General features: G+C 35.8%; 1 protein-coding gene across 4 annotated transcripts in view; it reads left to right on the plus strand.

The window, feature by feature from the left end:
* The window catches only part of LOC121156755 (multidrug resistance-associated protein 1-like), a 76,528-nt gene that overhangs the window by 23,116 nt on the left and 28,418 nt on the right, over positions 1 to 24,994 (plus strand). For 3 of the 4 annotated variants that reach the window (XM_040980634.1, XM_040980635.1, XM_040980637.1), the window contains 10 exons: positions 974 to 1,039; positions 3,693 to 3,830; positions 5,472 to 5,618; positions 8,377 to 8,461; positions 8,569 to 8,635; positions 9,310 to 9,436; positions 13,431 to 13,607; positions 16,548 to 16,715; positions 18,344 to 18,497; positions 21,437 to 21,512. In XM_040980634.1, coding sequence (XP_040836568.1) covers positions 974 to 1,039; positions 3,693 to 3,830; positions 5,472 to 5,618; positions 8,377 to 8,461; positions 8,569 to 8,635; positions 9,310 to 9,436; positions 13,431 to 13,607; positions 16,548 to 16,715; positions 18,344 to 18,497; positions 21,437 to 21,512 — 1,205 coding nt within the window. The remainder of the gene's footprint in view (positions 1 to 973; positions 1,040 to 3,692; positions 3,831 to 5,471; positions 5,619 to 8,376; positions 8,462 to 8,568; positions 8,636 to 9,309; positions 9,437 to 13,430; positions 13,608 to 16,547; positions 16,716 to 18,343; positions 18,498 to 21,436; positions 21,513 to 24,994) is intronic. The other variant, XM_040980636.1, reaches the window with a different exon arrangement.

Raw genomic sequence — 24,994 nt, forward strand, 5'->3', positions numbered from 1 at the left:
AGCTTTAAAATGGTCACAGAAACTAGTGTTATGTGCAAAGATACTTATAAGTATGCTTTTAAATAGCAAAAACAGTATTATTAGAGTACTGACTTGTAAATGGGGCCTTTGGAAGATACAGCCATTTGTATTACAATACAAAGTGTCTGTGTTAATGTAGGGGAGCTCTATAAGAAATACATATACAATTAAAATACTGTGACTTGGTAACTACACAATCATATAGAATTGGCATAAACAAAAAGTTGACATTGGAAAATGTATATTCTGAAAATGTGGGGCATTTAGTACAGTAATTGAGACACTGCTAGGCACATTCACATGCCATTAGGACTCCCTGAATCCAGCCCTGACTCTGCTTTGGATTACACTTTTACAGGAATGTTCACTCGGAGGGACCACAGGCTGCAGCTTAAATATTCACACCCTTGTCATCCGACCAGGAGGCTCAAAATGAGTTTTGGACGTTTGAGTTCAGGCAGGCTCAGTCCTAGTACTGAAGACAATTGGTAGTGAGCCAGGGAATATACAGTGAATCTCTTACTCTCCTTCCCTCTCTCCAAGAAAAAGAAATAGCCAAATAAAATATGCATTTTAATTGCTTAATTGGCAAAGAACTAATGAAAGACTTAGAGATTTTTAGTTTTGTGTCATTTCTGTTACAGAAAAATATTGGTCTATTTAGATCATATGGAGGTTTTTGGAAATTTTGGTCATTTTAGTAGAACATGAACATTATTTTGATTATCTGTTTTAAGCAACTGCTTTTACCTTGCGTTCAATGTAACTACTGCTACTTTTAAGTTACCTGTTTATAAATATTTTTAACATCGTCAAATAACGATGTTTAAATATTAAAATGCTTTTCCAAACTAAGTCTTATATTTAAAACTTGACTGTATTTTGAAAATATGTGAATATTAAGTACAAATTTACCCCACAATACAATTTTCCTTTTTTTTCCATGAAATAGAAAAGCCAAACGAAGAACAAAGATAAACAGATAAAACTACTCAAAGAAATCTTTCACGGAATTAAGGTAATAACAAAAGATATATTTTTGATTTTACATTTTATATTTTTATTTTTGAGAATATGGCAATAAAGTAATCAGTATGTGAAGTTTACACTGATCTCACTATAATAGCCAAGAGATTATTTAAAAGTTGATGTTAAATACGTATTGTGAAATAAATGCAACGGTTTCAGATTTTGCAACAAAGTGAATTAATTATTTGGTGTCATTTTCCATGAGCTTTTGATGCTTCCTAATGCATGTCATTGTTGAGGGCGGATTTGGATTAAAGGGAGTTTTTTACTAAAATATGATTTCAATGCAAAGCTAAATAAAAATGCAGCCATTTTCTTTTTTATGTCATTCAGTCAAAGACATATATCCTGTAAGGTAAAAAATCTTGCTCATTTTAAGAAAGAATGTGGAAAAGAGGAAATGAAGTGTGTAAGAGTGGCAATAACATTGTTGTCAGTATGAAGTCAGTTTTATATAAGGGATGTGCTACATATCATTAGAATTCTTTTATATCAGGTAGAAATAATCATACAGATGAAATTCCGCAAAAGCTACATTGCAAATTAATTTTGTTCAGGAAACCTGCCCAATTTACTTGTCTAAGCTAAAATGATTGAAACCTCACACATTTTTCCTTTAATTATATGTATCATTTCTCTGTTGTGCCTGTATCATAAATTGAAAATATACCGCATTTTTTCCATGGGGCAAAATTTGCATTGAAAATTGTGTAAGAATTCTGTCTTTATGGCACTTATATTATTTAATGCACAAGATATAATTTACACACACATACACACAGATTTGCTAGAATTTCTAAATGCTCAGTGTTAGTAGACTTGAAAAATTTCATCAGTATACAAATTAATGAGCTAAAAGTTACTGTTAGATATAAGATGCCATGAAAGGGCAGTCACGCATCCTTGAGAAATTAAGCAGCCTTAAGCAGCTCTGAAAGTTTGCTGATTATTTAGGATAGTTCTACATCCCAAAAGTGATGAGTTCTAAATGTGGCTCCTGGTAAGTTAACTAGTCCAAAAATGTATATCACAATGTATGTGTGTACATCTTAAATACCGATATTCTGAAAGGCAAATTTTGCATTATCAGCAAGACTAAATCATGGTAGACAAAAAAGAAAAATATTTATCCAAAAGTTGAGCAAAATTCAAGACTTCAGATAGAAACTCTTACTTTATTAGCCTAGAAAATCATTCCAAATGTCGATCAATAGTGATAATTTAAAAGCGGAAGCAGCAGGCTAGCCATCATACCCCAGTGTTTAAAGTTCTGGCCTTGCACATGCCTGCATCCCATATGGGTGCCGATTCCTATCCCAATTGCTCCATTTCCTGCCCAGCTCCCTGCTTGTGGCCTGGGAAAGCAGTAGACAATGGCCCAAAGCCAAGAAACCCTGCAACTGCATGGAGACTCAGAAGAAACTCCTGGATCCTGACTTCAGATTGACTCAATTGGTCCTGTGGCAACTTGGGGAATGAACCAACCGAAGATGTTTCTCTAAGTCTCTTCTTTCTGTAAATTTGCCTTTCCAATACAAAATAAACACATCTTTAAAAGTGGAAGAAGCCAGAAATCCCTGGGGTCTGATAACAGGTGTCCCAAATCCCTCTCTGAAAAGATTGATAACAGCTACCATTTATGGAACAGTTTCTATATGCCAGACGTTATGTTTAATACTTTACGTTTACTGAAAAATATATCATATACCCCAAGACTGAGCTTTTAAAGTGACATCTCGATGTTTACAAAGCCAATGAAAGCCAGCGTGCAAATGAGATTTATCGAAAGTTTTGGGACATGTGTTTCAGGAGACTGATTAATCTGACATCCATAGAACATTCTGGTAACACCTGCTGCTGCCGTCTTGAGTCTGAATGCTTTGTCTGGAAGCTTGATTCCCTTCTCATTAAGGAACCTCTGCTTTTCTTACTAGACCTTTGGCTGATAGCATGGACAGTGATGTGCTTTACTCAAAGACTGCCAAGTTAAATATTAAAAACATCCAAAAAATACCTGAGGGTCAGCTCTAGACTGATGTCTGACCAAACAGCTGGACCCTGCAGCTCAATCAGATTCATGAAGTGAAACACAGAGCTACAATGTGAATGTGTGCCTATCTCACTCTACATTATACACAATGTGCCAGTGAGAGATCCCACTTCCCCAAGGTGACAGAAAATACCTCACTATCTCAAAACGCCAGTCCTCATGGGAGCATCGGTTGAAGTCTCCAACCATCATTTGTAGGGAAATTGCAAAGACAAAGAGCTTAGCTAGGAAGAAGAAGGGAGTAGACAGAGGTGAGAAGTAGGCCAGCCACCAGGGGGACAGGTTTAGCCACACAGAAACTGCTCTGGACTAGCAGTCTGAAGCTGCGAAGTTGCCAGAGTGTGACAGAACGAAGTTGTTGTTGAGTAGTAACAAGGTCAAAGTGATTCCCTCCCCCACCCGCCCTTCAAAAAAATGTGTAATTTAAGGAAATGTTTTGATTCAGCTAAAAGTAAAAGCGATTTATTTTCCTTTCTGTGCATACCATCTTTAGTACTTTCACAACTGTGTGTGTCTGGTATATTGTGTTTTGTTTTGTTTTCCCTTCTGTGATGTTGGACTGCCAAATAGTGGCTGTCTGATTGCTTTACAGATCTTGAAACTTTACGCGTGGGAACCCGCCTACAGAAAAAAGATTGCAGAGATTCGAGATGATGAATTGAAGTTTCAAAAATCAACTAGGTATCTTGCTGTGTTTACTATGCTGGCTTTAACTTTCATGCCCTTCTTGGTGAGTGTACATAATATTGCCTATTTTAATTTCAAAATTTAATGTACAAATTGATCTCAAAATTATCTACAACTAAGGTGAATATGATAAAAGTCATCTAAGCCTGAATTAAAAATGTCAAGAAATATAGTGTTGGAGAATGGAAAAATATCATTTGCAATCTCATTGTTTTATAGCTTTCATATGTAGGATTTCATTTGTTTACACGTTTGTCACAAATTGAGTATATATCTTCCTCATTCTCAAAAATATAATCTGTATTTCAGAGTTTCATTCCAGTTTGATTATGAAATCCAGCTTTATTTCATTCCAGTTTATTTTGATTTAAAGTTTGAGTTGTAAACAGTTTTCAAAGGTACATAATGTAGAGGTGGAAAGTAGCATCTATTAAACATTTTTACTGTGTACCAGACAAGTTATAAGCATCACTCTTATTCATTCTCACAATAATATAGCATTGGTTTTATGATTACAAAAGAGGGAATGGAATTTGATAGCTATTGGAAACTCCCTGAGTAGCCTGCAGTTAGCATTTGGTGTGGGGAATTCATATGTGATGAGGCTGTACTCCTTCTGCTATACCCTGTAAACCTCGGAGAACCATGATGTTAAAGTTAGGGGTTGAGACAATGGGGAAAGAGCCACAGGATAACCAATGCATCTGTAACTGTGGCATCAATTTTTATCCAAATTATTATTCAGGGTGCAGAAGAAATAAAGGAGAGTCCTAAGTGTCACCATTGTTGACAAATTTAAAATGTTTTCATTTAAATAAGCATGTGAGTATTATGAATAAGAAAGTAATATCCATAGTTGAAACATTTTGGTCAAAGGACAAAGTGGCATTAACTTCAGCCTGTATTATGTATGTGATATATTCTGATGCATGAATGAATGTTGGTTTTCTTTTCTTTTCTAAAAGAGCAAATTAAAAATTGAAAGAATAAATATTCATCTTGACATATCTTAACATCTGTTATTGCTTTGTATGTTCTTCAGTTAATTCAATATTCAAGATAAGCATGATTATTGCATACAAGTTATAATACACACACATACAATGGGGAAATATGTGTATATAAAACAATTTTAGAGACAGTACAAATTCATATATATTTATCAATATTATGATTTATTTCTTTTATTTGAAAGAAAAAGAGAGAGAGACAGATATTCTCTTTGGTTTCTTCCCTGAATGCCTAAAGCCAGGAGCTTAAAGTCAATCCTGGTTCTCCTATGCAAGTTGCAGGGACCCAAATACTTGAGCCTTGGTATGCATCACCAGAAAGATGGATGTCCACAGGCATATACAAGCCTCCAGCCAGGCACTCCAATATGGGCTGTGGACATCCCAAGCAGCAATGGCATCACTACTTCAAATTTCCACACATGGTACATATTTTAAATGGTAATATTACTTTCGGTAAAATATGTCATGTCTGAAAAGAGCTGAGTCATGTGGTATCAAGGGTATCTTTGTCTAAGATCCATGATTTCATGATGTGTCCTAAATCTGTTTTATTTTGCTCAGCTATAGTATTAAGTTTCATTAAACAAACAAAAAGATCAATTTTTAATGACTGTAATTCAATGCTATTAGCAAAAAATATATGAGAAAAAAATAACATCTGTCTTTTTTAGGTATCTTTGGCTACCTTTGGTGTCTATTTCTTACTGGATGAAGGAAACATTTTAACAGCTACTAAAGTGTTCACATCTGTGTCTTTGTTTAATATTTTGAGGATTCCTCTGTTTGATTTACCAGAAGTAATTTCAGCTGTGTTCCAGGTATAGTCGGAGTATCATAACTAAGAACCATCCTTCTACTGAATTCTAAACATTCTTTCTTTAAATGTTCATTTTACCTTCTAGTTGAGGTTTTAGTAAACACCCTAATACGTGTATTAATATGTGATGAAACAAGCAGAAATGGTTAGTATATCCATACATAGACATAATTTTTTGATTAACACAAATTGTGTTTTCTCCCTCAGTCTGATTTCATTTGTGATTGTTTAATGCTACTGTCAAAATCAGTCTCCCTGTATGTGGGAACAAGATGCAATAGAAAGAATTATCTCTTCCTTCCTATGTTCCCTCATAAAAATGACTTTTCAATATTTTATTATATAACATTCCTTAAATGTTATTTTCTTTTGCTTAGCTTTTTGAAAGCTGGTGTTAGCCACTATGCCATCACAAGGTTCATTTTTTGCTTGCAACTGTAAATTTATAAGCAGATGCTTTGCAGGAAACTAGATTTGAATGTTGTCCCAGGGTTCAGAACAATCCATCTGTAATGAATAAACAAGCAGGGAGAAAAGTGTGCTGATAATAATAGTCTGTCAACAGCCGGACTGCAAGATTCTGGGTTATCTTCCATCCCTGGAGTCTATTTAGATGCCACAATGAGCAGGAGACTGGTAAGAACACAGGGAATCCAGAAGTGTGAGTGCCTTGACTGTTTTGTAACAAGAATGTTTACTGGAAATCCTTCAATGAATGCTGTTCCGTCAAACCTGGGTTCAAAGAGAGAAAAGAAAAAAAAAGAAAGGAAGAAAGAAAGGAAGAAAGAAAGAAAGAGAGAGAGAAAGAAAGAAAGAAAGAAAGAAAGAAAGAAAGAAAGAAAGAAAGAAAGAAAGAAAGAAAGAAAGAAAGAAAGAAAGAAAGAAAAAAACCAGATTTGCTTACTGGCATCAACTCTTTGGCCTAAGAATTCGTCTTCCAAATTTTGTGTTGTTATTTGAATATGGCAAAACAACTCAAGAGTAAATAACAACTAGGCCATGTCTTTGCTGTTAAACCCTATTTTTTCATATTACATTTACATTTACATGTAATAGCCAACAGAGGGCATGGAAGTGCTACCAATGTGATACTTTTGACGTCTGCTTTCACAACAGATTTCTCTTTCAAGAATATGTCAATTGTTGAGTGACTTTTTAAAATTAGAATCCAGTTCAAGTATACAATTCTAAACTATTGCTTAGTTCCTAGCAATAGTCTGCCACCTTCAGTTAATTAATAAGGAGAACAAAAAGAGAAGAAAAAACCAAGCACGTGTACTGAGTGACACATGGTAAAAAAAAAAAAAATTATTTCTGTCACAAGCAGAAGTCTCCCAGCACAACATAAACAAAAATGTACCTATAATTTTATTTAAATCACTTTCAGGGAAAACAACGCTGTTTCACTTATGTTAATAGTAACTACATTTTTCTTTTTTTTTTTTTTAACTGTATTGGACATTTATTATTCTTAAACCAAACAACAGTTTGGTTTATTGTTAGATTTTATTCAACAGTCTCATGGTTGTTGTTAAAACCTTATCTGATTTATCCCAAATAAATATCACATACCACATCACACCTCTTAATTATGGTAGTTATTATCAAAAACATCAGAAGCTAGCAAGTGTTGGTGAAAAGGAGTGAAAAAGGAACTTTTGCTTGCTAGTGTCGGGGGAGCGAACTGTCACAGCCATGATGGAAGACAGGGTATCGTTTCCTGAAAAAGATTGAAAATAGACTTACATATGTCCCGTGAATCTCACATCTGAGTCTATATCCAAATAAAATAAAATAATGACTGTGAAAATATAGCTCTCCCATGTTTATCACAGCTTTATTAACAGTAGCTGATTTTTATAGAACAGAAGTGTTAACTGATAAATAAATAGACCCAGAAAATACATATTGTATATAAGTATATGGATAAAATAAAATATACATAATTCATATGTATTAATTAATATGTATGTCTTCCTTATTGCTATTATATGTGTACATACATATGTACACACAGGAATATTTTCTAGTCTTACAAAAATAACATGCTATAACTCATGGCTACTTGGCTCTATGTTATGCTCAGCATAGTAAGTCAGACACTAATAGACGCCTACTGCCTGATCTCACATATAGCATCTGAAAAGTCCTGTTGGGAAGAGTGGGAAAATGGCAAGTTAGTGGATGGATATAAGTTTTCAGTTTGAAAGTGAGTAAGTTGTGCAAGCCTAATGTTGAGCAGGTCAATGTTGTTAAAAAGGTGCTTTACTCTTGATGTTTCTTAAGAAAGTACAGGTTAAGTATTCTCACTACCCATAGAAAAGATAGCACTTATGTGAATTAGCAAGTGACCGCTATGATCATTAAAAATGTAAGTATATATGAAAACATCACACTGTGTACCTTAAGTACAATTTTGATTTGGCAGCTACCTCAGTAAAGCTGAAGAAAAGCTCATCTTTCTATCATTACTTATTCAGCAGTTATGGGTTTTCTAAAACAGTAAAGAAATTCTGCTTCTTCTCATGCCTTCCTTAATAGGTGGCATAACAGTTTCCATCTTTCAACCTCACAGCCCCTTTTCCATTTAGGGAACGTGATACCTGCACCACTGAAACAATTCGAGCCATGCTTTCCATAGTACATGAATATCTTCAGTTTTCATCAAATATTTTAATCAGGCTGTAAATTACAACTAATACTTTGTAGTTTCTGTTCTACTTGAACTTCAAATAAATTCTATGTGCTTATTTTGTTAGACTAAAATATCATTGGGTCGCTTGGAAGACTTTCTCAACACTGAGGAGTTTCTTCCTCACAATATTGAAGCAAGCTATCCAGGAGGTCAGCATTTTCTCTTCATAGTCAATATGTATTTGACTTTTGGGATAGAATAACTGCTTCTAAAATGCATTCTTGTCCTTTTTTCTTTTTCTTATCCTTCTTCATAGACTATGCCATTGGATTCACAAATGCATCCTTCTCTTGGGATAACACAGGGATTCCAGTATTAAAGCAGTAAGTGATGTTCTCCAGAATATATTTTGTAGAATATTTATTGTTGCGTTCTGTGATATCCACAACTTTTATTTATTAGAGTGTAAGAAGACAAAGCTATTGAAATTAATGTAAGGTAAAAAAACATTGGGCCTGGCACGGTGGCCTAGAGGACAAAGTCCTCTCCTTGAAAGTGCTGGGATCTCATATGGGCACCAGTTCTAATCCCAGCAGTTCCTCTTCCCATCCAGCTCCCTGCTTGTGGCCTGGGAAAGCAGTCGAGGACGGCCCAAAGCTTTGGGTCCCTGCATCCATGTGGGAGACCTGAAGGAGGTTCCTGGCTCCTAGCTTTGGATTTGCACAGCATCAATCATTGTGGTCACTTGGGGTGTGAATCATCAGAAGGAAGATGTTCCTCTCTGTCTCTCCTCCTCTCTGTATTTCTGACTTTCCATTAAAACTAAATATAAATCTTTTTTAGAAATCATTATAAGTTTCAATTTTGTGGCATGTACTACCTTTTTTCTTTTTATTTCTCTACTTGCAGCATTTTATTATTTATGCATGGTTTGCATTTCGGAAGCCTGTTTTTTAGAAAAAGAAAGTGCTGTGAGCACTTTCCTTTACCTAAAGACATTTTCAAAAATCATAACAGAGAGTTTCGATGTCATCTTTTTCCTTTTCTTATTTTGCAGTTTGAATATAAAGATTCCAGAGGGAGCTTTGGTGGCTGTGGTCGGGCATGTTGGGTCTGGAAAGTCTTCTGTGCTTTCTGCCATCCTAGGGGAAATGGAGAAACTTACAGGAGTCATCCAAAGAAAGGTAGAGAGAATGTTGCATTCTTTCATCATCTTCTAGACTAAGAGGCTAATAACAGCATGTCATCGCTGGCATTTGTCAAATTGAATTGATGCAAATATTTAATGGGCATTTCTAATTTACAACCAGTATTTCCGTTTCCATTGAAATGTAATAACCATGCGTAGATTAGTTACAATTCTGCGCTCAAAAACACCTTAGCAAATCAGTTCTGAATGCTTGTAGTAACTGAAGGTCTTGGCTGAATTGCAGCCAATCATACAGAAATAATGGTGAGTTATACTGTACATTGACCAAGTTTACAAATGTTATTCATTGCACAATTCCGTAAGTAAGCAAGACCATTTCATTTTTATGTCATCTCCTAGATGCTCATGGGTAGAAGTTTTGCCATGAAAAAATCTCAAAAACGATAATATTAATGATCAATTTAAAATCCAGTCTTTGTTCCACAGTGAGATCTATTATCAATCATGCATTCTATTTTTAAAGGTCATTAATAAGCAGCAAACAAGTTCTTTATCTATTCTTTCTCTTTTGAAACACTGGACTACCATCCAATGAGCATTTCTTCAGTCTTAATTAGTTCACATAAGATTGCTCAGTAGCTCCTTCCCAACTGTCACAAGATGTGGAATCTTTATATCTGAGATTACCTTAAAAAAAGTTTTGAAAAGATCAATTTTAGCTTCTTTTTTATTTCATTTTTTCTTTCATTTTTCCTTTTTCTGATAATATCAAACAATGAACAGAATTGCTTTTTAATGTATAATAATATCTTCATAGCCTTGCATACTTTATAATTTTTGCTATCCACTGTTTTTCTGTAAATCGTAAGTCTTCACTTTTCCTCTACCACCGAATATTCTTTTTAAAATATAATACCTTATTATATCCTGATAGTTTTTTTAGCTACTCTCAGCATGTAATTGCTATGCACCTAGTACTTAGGACCAAGAACACAAGATTGCAGCCTGTATAAGATATTGCCTTTCTTCTTTCACAGTTCATAGTCTGATGAACAAAATATAAAAGAAATGTATATGGCAAATCTTGAAGTCAAATACACAACATGAAATAGAGCATTAACAACCAGTAAATTTTACTTTGAAAGAGTTAGAAAAACAATTAGAGATGAACTGAGCTTTTATCTTGAAAATAGCTAGGAATTAATTAAAATGATGTAAATTCTAGCTTACACAGTGTACATTAATATTGGCAGTGAGTTGAAAAGTCTGGGGTGAAGACTGGATATGATTGTATACACATAACCTTGTTGCTGCCACAGAACCTTCCAGTTCCCTATAAATTGGTGTGCTTATCATTATTTTCTTTGTGATAATTGAGACTCTTATGGTACGATTTAGGGATTATCTCCTGTCTCTTTGAGAGTCTATAATTAAGAAAGTGCTCATAATGGTAAAAGGAACCTAACAATGCATTGCTAATGATAAAGCTGGGAACACACTTTATCTTAAATCACACATGTTCACGTCAGAGGATTATCATCTGTCTTATACCTGGTCACTTTGGCTTTCAGAAGGTCTTTGAGCTCTGAAATACTATGCCAGATATTTCTGTGCTGAATTTACAAGTCAAGTCTTTGTTATCTTGATTCTCTTAAGTGATCATATGATGGTTTGATCAACTTAACCTTTAGAGCTTAAAGATTTTTTTTGAGTGCATCTTTCTTATTTTTTGTGTTTCACTTGACCACATTAGTAGGTATTTTTTAACCACAAATTTTTTAAATGATTTATTTATTTTTATTGGAAAGTCAGATATACAGAGATGAGGAGAGACAGAGAGGAACTGGGACTGCCAGGATTAGAATGGGCACCTATATGGGGTTCCAACATGTGCAAGACGTGGACACTAACCACTAGGCTACTATGCCAGTCCCTTTAATCACAATTTTTTAATTCTACAACTGTCTTCTGTCTCCAGATTTCTAAGAACCATGCTCTTTTTTCCCTTTTGTTTTATTTTTTATTTTATGATACAATTCCATAGGCTCTGGGATTTTTCTTACACCCTCGCCAAATTCCCTCCCTTCCACTGATTTCCCCCGTATTATTACCGCAGTATAGACCTTCCTAAACAGTCATAAGTCCTCCTTTCTTCTGTGTAAGTGTATCCTGACATTACAGAAGACCCATATTCTTGTTAGCATCAAAGGTCCACAGTGGACACCATTTATACAAAGTGTTCAGTATTTATTGCTATTTGTTAGAACATCAGAGTTTAGGAGACCATTGGTTAGTTAGCAAAATTCCTATTGTAGTCTCATTATGTAGGAAGAAACAAAAGTGTATTTCCTTTGTGAAAAGCAAATCATAGTCATAATAATAATAAAGGAAAAACCTACATCTCTTTGGAAATTAATTAACTATTTTTCCTCACAATAGTACCAATACAAGGTTACACTTTCCAATGTGATGTTTAGAATCTGTTTAATATTATATTCCAGTGTCATGTTCATCAGTTTCTGTTCTTGTATTATTTAATTCGTTAACTTTTTTTTAACATGTAGCAGGTATTCACATTCTCTTTCACCTGTGGACTGAATTAATATGTTGTTGCATTCAAAAGCTATGCCACTCACTCCACAAAACAATTGAAGAGCAATTTTTTTGTGTGCAAGATCAGGGCAGATTAAAACTATATTTTTTGATCAAAGGTTGTTCATTGTGTTACATGCTCAACCACAACAACAACAACAAAAGAATTAAATATCAATCCTTGATCTTGTGATCTTGCGTAGCTGGAAGAAATCAAAAGGCTAATAGTTACAAACATGTCTACTTCAGAAAGCACTTTAAATGTCTCATATTGTTACAGTGTGTGAAGTAGTCAAAATGCTCTAAAATCAGTGTTCGAATAGTTTATACCGCAGGTTGAAAGATAAGTCTCCGCCTCAAACACTGTAACTTCTTTTCCAGAAGGAAAAAGCTACTCATGGGACTATCTTCCCTAGCAATTGTCAACCCATAAAGTTGTCAAAAACACAACAGGGATGTGTGCTGCCCTGATTCTCCTTCTGGGAAAAACTGGTCTCTCACCTATTGGAGTTCTTTCAACAAATCATTTCCTTCAATTTGGCCTTGACTGCACTGTGGTCCCCACTCTTCCCAGCCTAGCATGAGAACGCTGAGGCTGACCGTCTCAGTAGCTCTCTGGAGGGCTGCCCAGGGCTCAGTCGGATCTGCATCGCAGTGTGATTTTCTCCCTTTATCTAATCTGCCTTCATTCTTGCATAATGGTTGGTCCCAAATATGCATTTGAAAATCTGTCTTGGTGATACGAACTGAACTATGTTCTTTCCAAATTCATATAGTGAAGTTTTCACTCCCAAGACCTTATATTAGAACTCTGTTTTTGAGATGATATATCCAAAGAATTAATTAGTATCCTAAGATGGGCCCTAAACTAGTAGAGGACTATTGTCCATATGAAAAGAGATTATTATTAGGACACAGATACATACACGGAGCAGAGATCTTTGGAAACACAGGTGGAAGGCAGTCGGTTACAAACCAGAGTGAGGCCGCAGAAGAAACCAGACCTGTGATACCTCCCTCTCAGATCTACAGCCTCTAGAACTGCAGGAAAATCTGTATTGTCTAAGTAACCCAGTCATAGTACCTTGTTCTTGCAGCCCCAGCAAACAAACACCCTGAGTTTCTACTTTCAGAAAACCCTGCCTAAGACAGACAACTTTGATACAACTTAAAGAAAAAGTAAAAACCTCACATTACCATTGAAAAGGAGCTCCTGTTAGCATGTGTAGCGCTAGGACACTGTGATCTGTGAATCAACACTTAAAACGTAACCTACAGGATTTTTAAAATGAAGTTTTAAATCGACAAAATAGTTGGCAAAATCATGTGTTTATCCCTTTTGGTAGATGTATGTAACTTCTCCTCTTCCGGTGTTAAGAATACTCTTTAAAAATATATTATTTTACTTCTGCTTTTTTTTTTTTTTTTTTTTTTAGGGCTCTGTGGCTTATGTTTCCCAGCAGGCATGGATTCAGAATTGCATTTTGCAAGAAAACATCCTCTTTGGCTCCACAATGCAGAAGCAGTTTTACGAGCAAATTTTGGAAGCCTGTGCTCTCCTTCCTGATTTGGAGCAGTTACCAAATGGAGATCAAACTGAGGTTGGAGAAAGAGTAAGCAAAGTTAATCTGTTATATGCAGGAATGAACCTTACTCAGCTCTGCTAATCAAAGATATTTTACTGAAAAGTTGAAGACCTCTGAAAATATACATTTCAGAAAATATTGAAGTACTCCTGTGAAAGAGATGGCAGTATTCATAATAACATAATTATTTAAAATGGACTGTCTGGAAGTCAGGGTCAAGGGCAATAGGAAATTGTTGTTTGTATCCATACGGAGGTGTGAAAATCCTTCTGATTAAATCAGTGCCCTTTTGTTTTCATTGCTGGCACAATGTTGACCTTTTTCTAATAAGTGAGTCATATTTTTGTATTTTCCTACCACTCCCATGGACAAAGTTAAGGCAAGGGTGAGCGCAACATGAAACCTGTCTTCAGGGCTGGCAGCTAGCTCAGGTTCTGCAGAGGTCCCATGAGGTTGCTTTAAGAAATCTGTCTTGGCTTGGTTCTGACTTTAAAAGAACTTGTTAAAAATTTAAAAAAAATAAGTAAATAAATAAAAAGAACTTGTTTACCAGTTGATTCACTCTTTGGTGTATATTTCATTCACATTGCAGTAATAGTTTCAGTGAAACTATTACTTCAAAAAATATATTCAGTATATTTTCAGTGAAACTATTACTCAGTGAAAAAAATAAGAAATGACCCAGTGAGTGAACATTGAGAAATTACTCCAACCCATGTTAAAAAAAACTCATTTAATTAGAAATGAATACAAAAGTATATTATATGTGCGACTTTTGTGTGCTGTATAGATTGACAAATAATTCTCACAGAGTAATTTTAATGCTGAAAAGAAAGCAAGCATAACCCATTATATTGATTGATGAAAGATATGTAATAAAATTTTAAAAAGTAAGAATATAGGAAATACAAAAGCTTACCTTGTAGCTTGGCTTACTTTATTCATACCCCATTACTTTGCAGATGTACCTTATCAATCGTACTGTGTGAACTTTTCTTCCTCTCCCTGAATATTTTCTGGCATTTTGTGACTCTCTAAGCAAATTTGTGCCATAACTAGAATTATGCAAACATGTGACTTCTTCAAACATTTTCTCAATACATTGAATAATATGTTAATAAAACAATCTAAAAGTATGTGATGTCACAGTATATAACTACAAACAACAAGAAAAATGTCTAACATGAAATATCAATTCAGTGTAGGCATTGAGTACTATTTCCATTTATGGCTTTTATTTTCATAATTAAATTCTTTCTCATATAATGTGCTTAAAGGAAACGTGCAATTTAATATTTCAAACAAAAATTAATGTTGAGTTTTTTAGGACAGAGAGGAGTTATTTTCTCAGTTTTATTTGAATTTCCACTTGATAGCCATTAATTGACCACACATTTTATTATATGTTACACACACACTTCATTATATGCCCTTGTTCCGCGGTGGGGTTCACAGCAATGAGTGAGATTATCGGTCACTCTGCCTCCAAGGGACTTGCCGTCCAGTGGATCTCTGCCAATGAGATTAGTCAGTCATTGTCAGATGCACACTACTGAGTGCAGAAGGATGACTCAGCAGCTCATAGACTGGTGAGTGATTGATACAGGTATGATCAGTTCTATCAATGGGGCAAGTAACAAGACAGGTCGGGAAGAGTGCAAATTATACCCTACATTGGGATATTTCAAGGAATATGACTTTCAAAGGGGATTTCACAGGTTGAGTAGATTTTAAGTTGGAAAAGTGGGGTTGTGGGATTCACGGCAGCATGGATAGTTTAAAAGGACTAGATACCTACAAACAAGAGTCTTGGACTTACACTCAGAAATTTTTACTGCTTAAGAATTATGGGAAAAAGAAAGAAAGGTGAGAATCCAAGGTTCCTAAACAAAATGATGGCATCATTATAGGACAGGTGATGCCAAAGCAGAGGACGAATTGGGGAAGGGGGTGACCAGATGATAATTGCTAACCTTCTTCCTTAGAACTGGATTTGTTTGGGGAGGGGATAAGGGAATATGGAACTATATCGTAAAATGATAGCAATAATAATAAAATGTGAAAAATAAAAAAAAAAGAACTGGATTTGTTCACAATATCTTTGCATTTATTGACTATTCCATGAGTTGAAGACTAACAATCACACACAAGCACATACCTTGTACATTGCCATGTGATTTTTCTTTCCTATATTCCACATCAAACTATGAATTACTCATGATAGAAATTCTGCTTCATTTATCTTTAAATTCCAAATATAAGCCTAGTACCATGAATAAAAGCAAACTTAGAAAGAATGAGAAATGTGAAGAAGCTGTGATATATGACAATTACAGGTCATTCAGTAAGTCCTGTGCTCCACTGAGAACTTACACAAAATATGTGAATAACAAGTAAAATAAATCAAGTAAATTAGGCCTTGCCTCATAATTCTCCATACATGGTTATACATGTCAAATTTAATTCTAACATGCTATGATATATATCCCCCAATTTTGCTTCTTAGAGTTGTACTGTTGCCAACAAGACTTGTACTAATGTTTCTCCAAGAAAAAACAGGCTATGTTGATGACAGTTTTCATAATTTAGCTATTATTGTTAATTTCCTAAATGTCAATTTTAAAATGATCACCAGTGTCAGTATACGGGTGGCAGCCAGCAAACCTGTTTAGTATTCCACTGGCATAACTTTTCAAAGCGAGGGATTTGAAAAATTTTCTTCATTTTTAGCCTCTCTCCTTTGGAGAATAAGCAGTTAAGAAAAAGCAGAATTACCTCTTCTTTTGTACAAGTCAGGAATACTAGAAATAGGATGGACTAGACCTAGAGATCATGGGTACATTAAGAGTTGAACTTCCTGGATGGATTACATGTGTCGTGCTACAAATGAGGATTTGGATGCAGCTGTTGCACTCTGAGATGTCCACATGTTTGTCTGATCTGGTTTTGTTGCTGCTCTGTTTATAGGGTGTAACTCTCAGTGGAGGCCAGAAGCAGCGAGTCAGTCTGGCTAGAGCTGTGTACAGTGGGGCTGATGTCTACCTGCTGGATGATCCCTTGTCTGCTGTGGATGTTCATGTCGGAAAGCAGCTCTTTGAAAATGTGATAGGCTCTTCAGGCCTGCTGAGAAACAAGGTAGCCATCCTGGCATTTATGCTTCTCTTCGGGGAGGCGAGGAGCAGAATGAGTCTAGAGATCCAATTATTTTGCTTGTGAGTTTAAGCGGACAGATCTCACAGGGAACTAAACAGGATGCATGTATCACTACTTTGCACACACTTTCCTAGAGCTTTACTTGATTTCTCTTTTATTTCTTTCCTTTTTAAACTTAAATGATTTATTAACATATTAAATCCCAGGGGTTACAGCAAATGCGTAATTATTACAACATATATGTCTCATGAATTATTGTGATAATGTGATGTTAACATGAAGAGAAGAGATTCGATGTAATTCATAGATAAAATTCTACCAATACAATAATAGTTTCTCCTTTCTCCTTTCTCCTTTCTTAATTTTTCAAAATAACATACTCAATTTTTTTTCAGATTGTTTAAAACTTCCACCTTTTACACTCATTTTTAAAGCTTGAGTTGTGAATTTTCTCTGCTGACAAGATATGTGTTTCTTATATCATCAACTAACACAATATTCTAAGGAGATTCATGCTTGCAAGAGTTGTTTCAAAACTGGTTGATCATTCTTTGAAAAATTATAGTTGTCTGCATGCTACTTTTTAAAATTTATTTTATTGGAAAGTCAGATATACAGAGAGAGAGAGAGAAAGAGGAAGATATTCTGTCTGATGTTCACTTCCCAAGCAGCTGCAAAAGCCAAAACTGTGCTGATCTGAAGCCAGGAGCCAGGAATTTCTTCCAGGTCTCCCACGCAGGTGCAGGGTCCCAAGGCTTCAGGTCATCCACAACTGCTTTCCCAGGCTACAAGCAATGAACTGGATGGGAAGTGGGGCTGCCGGAATTAGAAGCAGTGCCCTTATGGGATCCCAACGCATGCAAGGCGAGGACTTTAGCTGCTAGGCTACCGGGCCCTGCATGCTAATTTTAAATTTTTTTTTTTTCATTGGTTAATTAGACTTAAGATTTGGTAGTGTTAACATGGCATGATACCAATTCAAGTATTTTTGCAAAGGGACTAAGAAGACAGGAATTTATATTATCAAGTGTATTCCATGCTTGACACTTTAAATCAGTTCCTGTAGTTATTATAGCAAATGTCTAAATCTAGGAGATAACATTATTCCTACTGTAAATGTATAGGACCTTTTCATGTATCCAAATAATGTGAAAATGTCTTGCTGAGGTATGCCCAAGATAAGAACGTTTCATTCACTCCCATCTGTGTGTATGCATACTACGTGTATGAGTAAAATATGAATTATTTAAAATAAAGAACATGAGTTTTGTTTGTGTCAAAGTCTCTTTGGTAACAGAGACACACATTTTAAAAGACAAGCAAGGTTTACATCTATGGAATTGTTTTGAATTTTCTATGAAATTGATTCATCCGTAATGAATGGAAATTACCTGAACCAAAGTGTTAAAGTCACATTTGTAAACTATTTCTTTGTCTTGCTGTCTGCCATCATTAAATGTAAAGTGTATAGACATAGTCTTAAACCAACAATGAACGAAAATTGTATGTTGAGATAGCACAAACAGAACAAAAAATGACTGTAGTTTTCTTTGAAATAGGTAATTCGTGCCATTTTTGGTAAATATGAAATCAAATATTTTCTTTTTCAGACTCGTATTTTAGTGACACACAACCTCACACTTTTGCCTCAGGTGGATCTTATTGTTGTTATGGAAAATGGCCAAATTGCACAAGTGGGAACATACCAGGACTTGCTATCTAAAAATACAATTAATCTGCTTCACGTCTACAGTGAAGAAAGTGGTAAGGATATGATGATAAATAAACCTGGGGCACAATTTGTCTATTCATTGTAGAAGTTCATTACTTAATTTCTGCTGTGCATTTTTCCTTATCCATTCTTTTGGGAAATGGGCACCTTTTTCTATATTGGTACACATCAATTAAATTTCAATTCATTTACAGTTTTTCAGAAAAATTTCACTCTCCCAAAGTCTCTTCTTTCTCCTATGAACTATGAAATCATAAGATCTACAAATAATATTTCAAATCTAGATAATAATAGTTGTAAATACTTCATTTCCTTTGTTTTTTTTTTTAATTTTCATGATACAGTTCCTTAGACTCAGGGATTTCTCCTTTCATTCCCCAATTCATCCACTGTTTCCGCCTAGATTGTTCCAGTAATATAGTCTAACAACAGTCACAATTCCATCAGTCTTCGACTTAAGAGTATCTTGATATTATAGATAAAGAAACTTCCTTTGAAATTTGTAACAGGAAATATAAGTTTGTGTGAAATAAATATTTTGAACACCTAAGTGTTATTATATAACACAGAGAGGGGAAGAAACAAAATAAAATAATCTATGGGAAGACAAAAGAGAAATATTTGCTCAATATATATTTTTAAAGATCTATGTATTTTAATTGGAAAGGCAGACTTACAGAGAGAAGGAGACAAACAGAAAGATCTTCAGCCTGCTGGTTCACTCTCCAACAACCGGAGCTGAACTGATCCGAAGCTTGGAGCTTTTTCCAGGTCTCCCATGTGGGCAGGGTGTCCTAAGTCTTTTGCCCAATATTTTTTAAGATTTATTTTATTTGAAAGTCAGAGTAGCAGACAGAAAGTGAAAGCAGAGAGAGAGATTGAGAGACAGTGTAGGGTGGTGTGCTGGCTCATTCTCCAAGTGATCACAACTGTCAAGTACAAACTAGGCTAAAGCCAGGGATAGGAATACCATCCCAATCTTCCAGAAGTTGTTAGCAGTCCAAGTACTTGAGCAATCTTCTGTTGCCTTCCTCGGCACATTAACAGGGAGCTGTGTCAGAAGTGGAGTAGATGGGAACTAGACCTGGCACTATGATATGGAATGCCTGCACCATAAATGATTAATTACTCCACCGTGCCAAAATGCTGGCCCTATTTCTTCAGCTTTTACAACTGGTAATTGTCTCTGTTTACTAATGTTTGTCACAACAGTCCTGGAACTGAAATTTCATATCCATGCATATTTTAAAACAAGTTGAGTGGTTTGTTCTTTATATAATGTTTAGGATGTGGTGCTGTTTGAAATCCAATGTCATTGTAAAACTCCTTAGAGATCCACTCTGTAAGGCAGATACACGATGACTGTTCATTTACAGCTATAGAGAGTTCTCATGTAGACTTTTGTGTCATGATCCTTTCCCAAAATAGAACACTACCAACTAACTGTACAATTAGCTATCTTGAAATTGCAGGGTTGAAGAAGGAATACAAAGCTATGTCTCGTTATTTTCTGCATCAGTTCATATTTATTAACTCACTTTACCCTTACCTAGACTTCAGACATTAACAATACCAGTACAAATTATTATTTTACTATCATGAAATCGAAAGTCAAAATTATTCTGCTGACATATTCTTCTTTTGAACCTAAGCTAATGCACAAATTGTACAATGCTACTTCTTACTCTCTGTTTTTTACTCCATTTTCAAATTGTAAGTATTCTACTTATAGGTACATTAAATGTTTTTATGCAGCATCAGATGACTGTAGCCATTCTTAGTTAAAGAAACAGCTCTCATTGTCTTTATGGGTGATGGAAGTGCTGGGGTTTTTTTTTTTGAGATTTATTTATTTTTATTGGAAAGTCAGATTCACAAAGTGAAGGAGAGACAGAGAGAAAGATCTTTCAACTGCTGGCTCACTCCCCAAGTGGCTGCAAAGGTCGGTGCTCAACCAATTCGAAGTCAAGATCAGGAGCTTCTTCCATGTCTCCCACATGCGTCCGTGGTCCCAAGGCTTTGAGCCATCCTCTACTGTTTTCCCAGGTCACAAGCAGGGAACTGGATGGGAGATAGAGCAGCCAGGATAAAAACTGGTATCTATATGGGATCCCAGGCATGTAAGGTGAGGGCGTTAGCCAATAGGCCACCACGCCAGGTCCTCAGGCAAGTTTTTTAATCTTTAACTTTTTTTTCCTATAAACTACAGGTTAATTTTTCTGATTCTTTTTGTTGTATTGATCCATTTTAGTCCTTAGCTTATGGAGGGTCTGTGAAATACCCTGTAAATTGTAAGGATGCACATTGAAATATTCATGGTAGCTATGGAAATGAGAGTGCATCCTAGGAGGAGAGACTGAGACAGCTTGATACTGAAATGTTCATTCCCTGAATCTGGAATTCTTTGTGCTAGGAATGACTATAAATTAGATTCTCCCTTTGAGGATTAAGGGTATAGAATTCATGTAAGACACCTTAGAAGCCTCAAAGTTGAATTCCTTCCTTTTGGAAATAAGAGATCTGAAATTCAAGGAGTTAGCATCATATCTGGGAACTACACACACACACACACACACACACACACACACACACACACACACACACAGTTCTGCCTAACTCCGAGGTGTTGGCTAGCAAAGTTACGAACAGTAGCTTAAACCTCAGTCTCTGACAGTGCCAGCTATGTGATCTTGATTAGCTGCGTCTACTTAAACTAATTAAAATATATGCCCTCTCTAAAGTCCAGAAAAAGATTTCTCTCAGCTGTTTCACGGTGGAATCTCATTTTCACCAAGATGTCACGAGGTATCGTAGATGATGCTGAAACAGTATGAATAATCAAAGAATTCCCAGGATGTCTGTGGAACACTCAAACATGTACCCAACAAGTGTCATCCTTCAGGGTTTGTCTCTGCAACTGTGAATCGTTTCTTAGCATTAACATGAAAGCACTGACCATCTTCCTCTCCAGCACATACTTTAAGGCAAATCAATGTAATCGACTCCAAGACTATACCAAAAGATCAAGATCTGGAGCACAATTATAGGTAAGTATCAGGATAAAACCAGTTGTATTTCAGAACAATTAATCACATTTCTTAACACTTAAAATTCATTCTGTAGAAAGGTTTCATAGCGAAAAATGTTCAGTATGTGTGTTTGGTGTTTTTCAATTCCAAACTATAAATTAAATGAATGTGTCTGCATTTTTAAGTGAGATGGATGTGGTTCAGTTGTGGAAACATATGCTCATTAGACACCTGTCTATTTCTAGCCAAACTCACAGTGGAAATCTAATCCAATTGTTTCTGTGCCAAACACATCTTTACCCCATGGTGTTTATATGCTCTACAGATGTGATCATGCAAACGGGCTTTAGACATGGGGGAAAAAAGTTGCACCTTACATTAGAATGATTCCCAGGCCAGGATAGTGACCTAGAAGCAAGGCCTTAGGGTAGCATCTAAAGAGTCTGCTTTAAAAAGCAAGAGGAAGGAAATGGGAAGATCAAGAGGAAAGAGGAGAGGAGGGAGGAAAATTAGATAAGACTGGGAGAAGACAGAGTAAAACTTCGGTGCTAGAGTTTGTATTGTATTATGCTTCGTTTTGCTATTGTTGTTCTGGTAAGTAAAATGAACAGTGGTAGATGGTCCTAAGTCTTTTCCCTCAGCATTTACTCCAATAGTTGACAAATTAGAAGACTGAAAATAAATGGAAATAACGGGAATGCAGAATTTAAATATGAGTGGCTAGGTTATGGGAAGCAGCTGTGGATCAAACTGCTAAAATGGAAAATATTGAATAGATAAAAGGATAGGACATATTTCAGGATCCTGTAACTCAGAAATTGGTAGATTTGACTTTGATTAAAAGAATGAACCTTGAATTCATTACTTTTATAAGGGCTTGGGTATGCCTGAAAGTATATGCAAGATATGGACATGCATATGGCCTGGTGGAGCTTAGTGTGTGTGGTAGAGATTCAGATGACTCAATTGCTCAATTGAATTGGTTCTTGTTGATTCATAAAGACCTTAAAGATCATAAAGTTTCTTTGTTTATCTACTGTCCTGATGTTGTCTGTCTATGGTCATCCAATCTCATGACTCTCCTTTTATATTTAAATGACACTTCCAATTTGCATGTCAAAATGGAAATCACACTTCTCCTTCAACATGAACAAACCTGATCTGCATACTCTTTTTTTTTTTTTTTAAGATTTATTTTTATTATTTTTTCATTGGAAAGGCGGATATACAGAGAGGAGAGACAGAGAGGAAGATCTTCCGTCCCATGATTCACTCCCCAAGTGAGCGCAACGGGCCGATGCTACGCCGATCCGAAGCCAGGAGCCTCTTCCGGGTCTCCCATGCGGGTGCAGGTTCCCAAATTTTGGGCTGTCCTCGACTGCTTTCCCAGGCCACAGGCAGGGAGCTGGAAAGGAAGCGGGGCTGCCGGGATTAGAACCGGCGCCCATATGGGATCCCGGGCGTGCAAGGCGAGGACCTTTAACCACTTGCGCCACTGCGCTGGGCCCTGCGTACTCTTTTCTATCTCAGCTATGGCAACACTGCTGTGCCAGTTGCTCAGGTAACTACATCTTACAGACACCCTTGGCCTCCCTGACTCTACATCTGCTCCATCACCAAATTCTATTGATTCTGTCTTCAAAATGTGAATCCAGTAAAGTGAAAGTCCACTTCTACTCATCACCTTCGTAACTGTCACGTTTGCTCACATCATTATCGTTTATCAAAGATATTTTCATATTTTCCTTTTTACAGTTCTTCCTTTTTCTTATCCCAAACACACTGCTTATTACACAATGTTTGGTGGGTTTTTTTTTACAGTTATGAACCAGGTTGCATCATTTTTTAATATCAGAGCTTTCAAAAGATTTAGATGTCAGAGTAAATCCCAGGTTCTTTCAGTGATTGAGTAAAGTCCTCTGGAACCTGAGCCTGTTTTTCCAGGTAAACACGTGGTTCCTCATCCCCCTTCTATTGTGTCCTCATTAAAATGTCACACCATTACTAAAAACTTAGTTACCCATTATATTTCAAGTCAATCTTCCTAGAATGTTTCCAGCTTCATATTTTTAAACTTTTTGAAGAAGACTTATTTTATTTTAATTGGATAGAAATATCTACAGAGAGGAGAAACAGAAAGATTTGCCATCCACTGGTTCACTTCCCAAGTGGCCACAAAGGCCAAAGCTGAGCCAATCCAAAGCCAGGAACCAGGATCTTCCTCCAGGTCTGCCACATGGGTGTAGTATTTCAAAGCTTTGGGCCATCCTCCACTGCTCTCCCGGGCCACAGCAGGGTGCTGAATGGGAAGTGGAGCATCTAGGACACAAACAAGTTGAGAATCCAGCCACTGAACCATCACACTGGGCCCTATACTTTTAAGTTTTTAATTATTTTTCAAAAGCCATATTCATTTCCAACGAACTGGAAATCTGTCTCACAGTTTTAGTTTGTATTTTTAGCCAGAAAGACTAGATGTTGTTTGCAGAAATAAGAAAGTAGAGAGGACCCAGAAAGTAGGCAGATCTTTCTGTCTCTCCTCCTCTCCATAAGTTTGACTTTTCAATAAAAATAAATAAGTTTTTTAAAAAAAAAGGATTCAATTTATGGAGGATATTTTAGAAATCTCTACATGTCCTATGTCCCATCCCTTCCTTTGTGAATTAGAAATGAGAACACTGTTGATCATAATTTCTGGATTATAAATATTATGATGGCAAGTAGTAAGATGTTGAAAGATTTTTTCAGGGGGGTACTCACACCTCCAAATCATAAGTACCAATTTTCACTTATCTGTGGTCTCATATGCGCTTAGCAAGTGGTCTGATAAAAATTTAAGTTAAAAGACATTACATACTGTAATAAATAGAATCCTACATTATCTAATAAATAATTTTTCCTGATTTATAATTTTGCTGTCCAAAGGGAACTCCTAGAACTTTTATGTACCACTCTGGGGAAATTGTTCCCCTTCTTTTTTCTAGGAAAACAAAGATTCATTTACAGAATTGATTTCTAAACATTTCTTATTTTGCAGGGACTCAAACAGAACCCTCATTCTAACTTCCTCTTTCAAGGAATGCTTAAGGAAGTTTTCCTCTTCCAATATGCTATGTCCTTATCAACAAATCTCAGAATCTTGCTTTCCTTTTAGGAAATTTGTAAAAGCCCATCGATGCTAGCCTGGTGCATATCCGTGAAAGCTCCCCTGCCCATCTTTCCTTCTTTGCAGATAGGCTATTGCATCATTTCTATCTCATGTTTTAAACATCTACTTTGTTTATTTCCTGATTATTTGTTAATCTAGTTCATTACTTTCTATGCTATCTTCCATGATCACTTTTGTTGTCATTTTTATTATCACTTTTGTTTTTATCTCCTTGACTCTTTGATAACATGATAATGTATCAAGAGAATCTCTCACAGTTGCTGAGTTATTTCCAATGAGTGCAATGAGATGAACTATGATTTGGAAAATACCCACAGGCAAGAACATTTCA

This window comes from Ochotona curzoniae, unplaced genomic scaffold (genome assembly GCF_017591425.1).
Source record: "Ochotona curzoniae isolate NIBS_2020 unplaced genomic scaffold, NIBS_Ocur_1.0 contig_3498, whole genome shotgun sequence".
NCBI classification, from domain to species: domain Eukaryota; kingdom Metazoa; phylum Chordata; class Mammalia; order Lagomorpha; family Ochotonidae; genus Ochotona; species Ochotona curzoniae.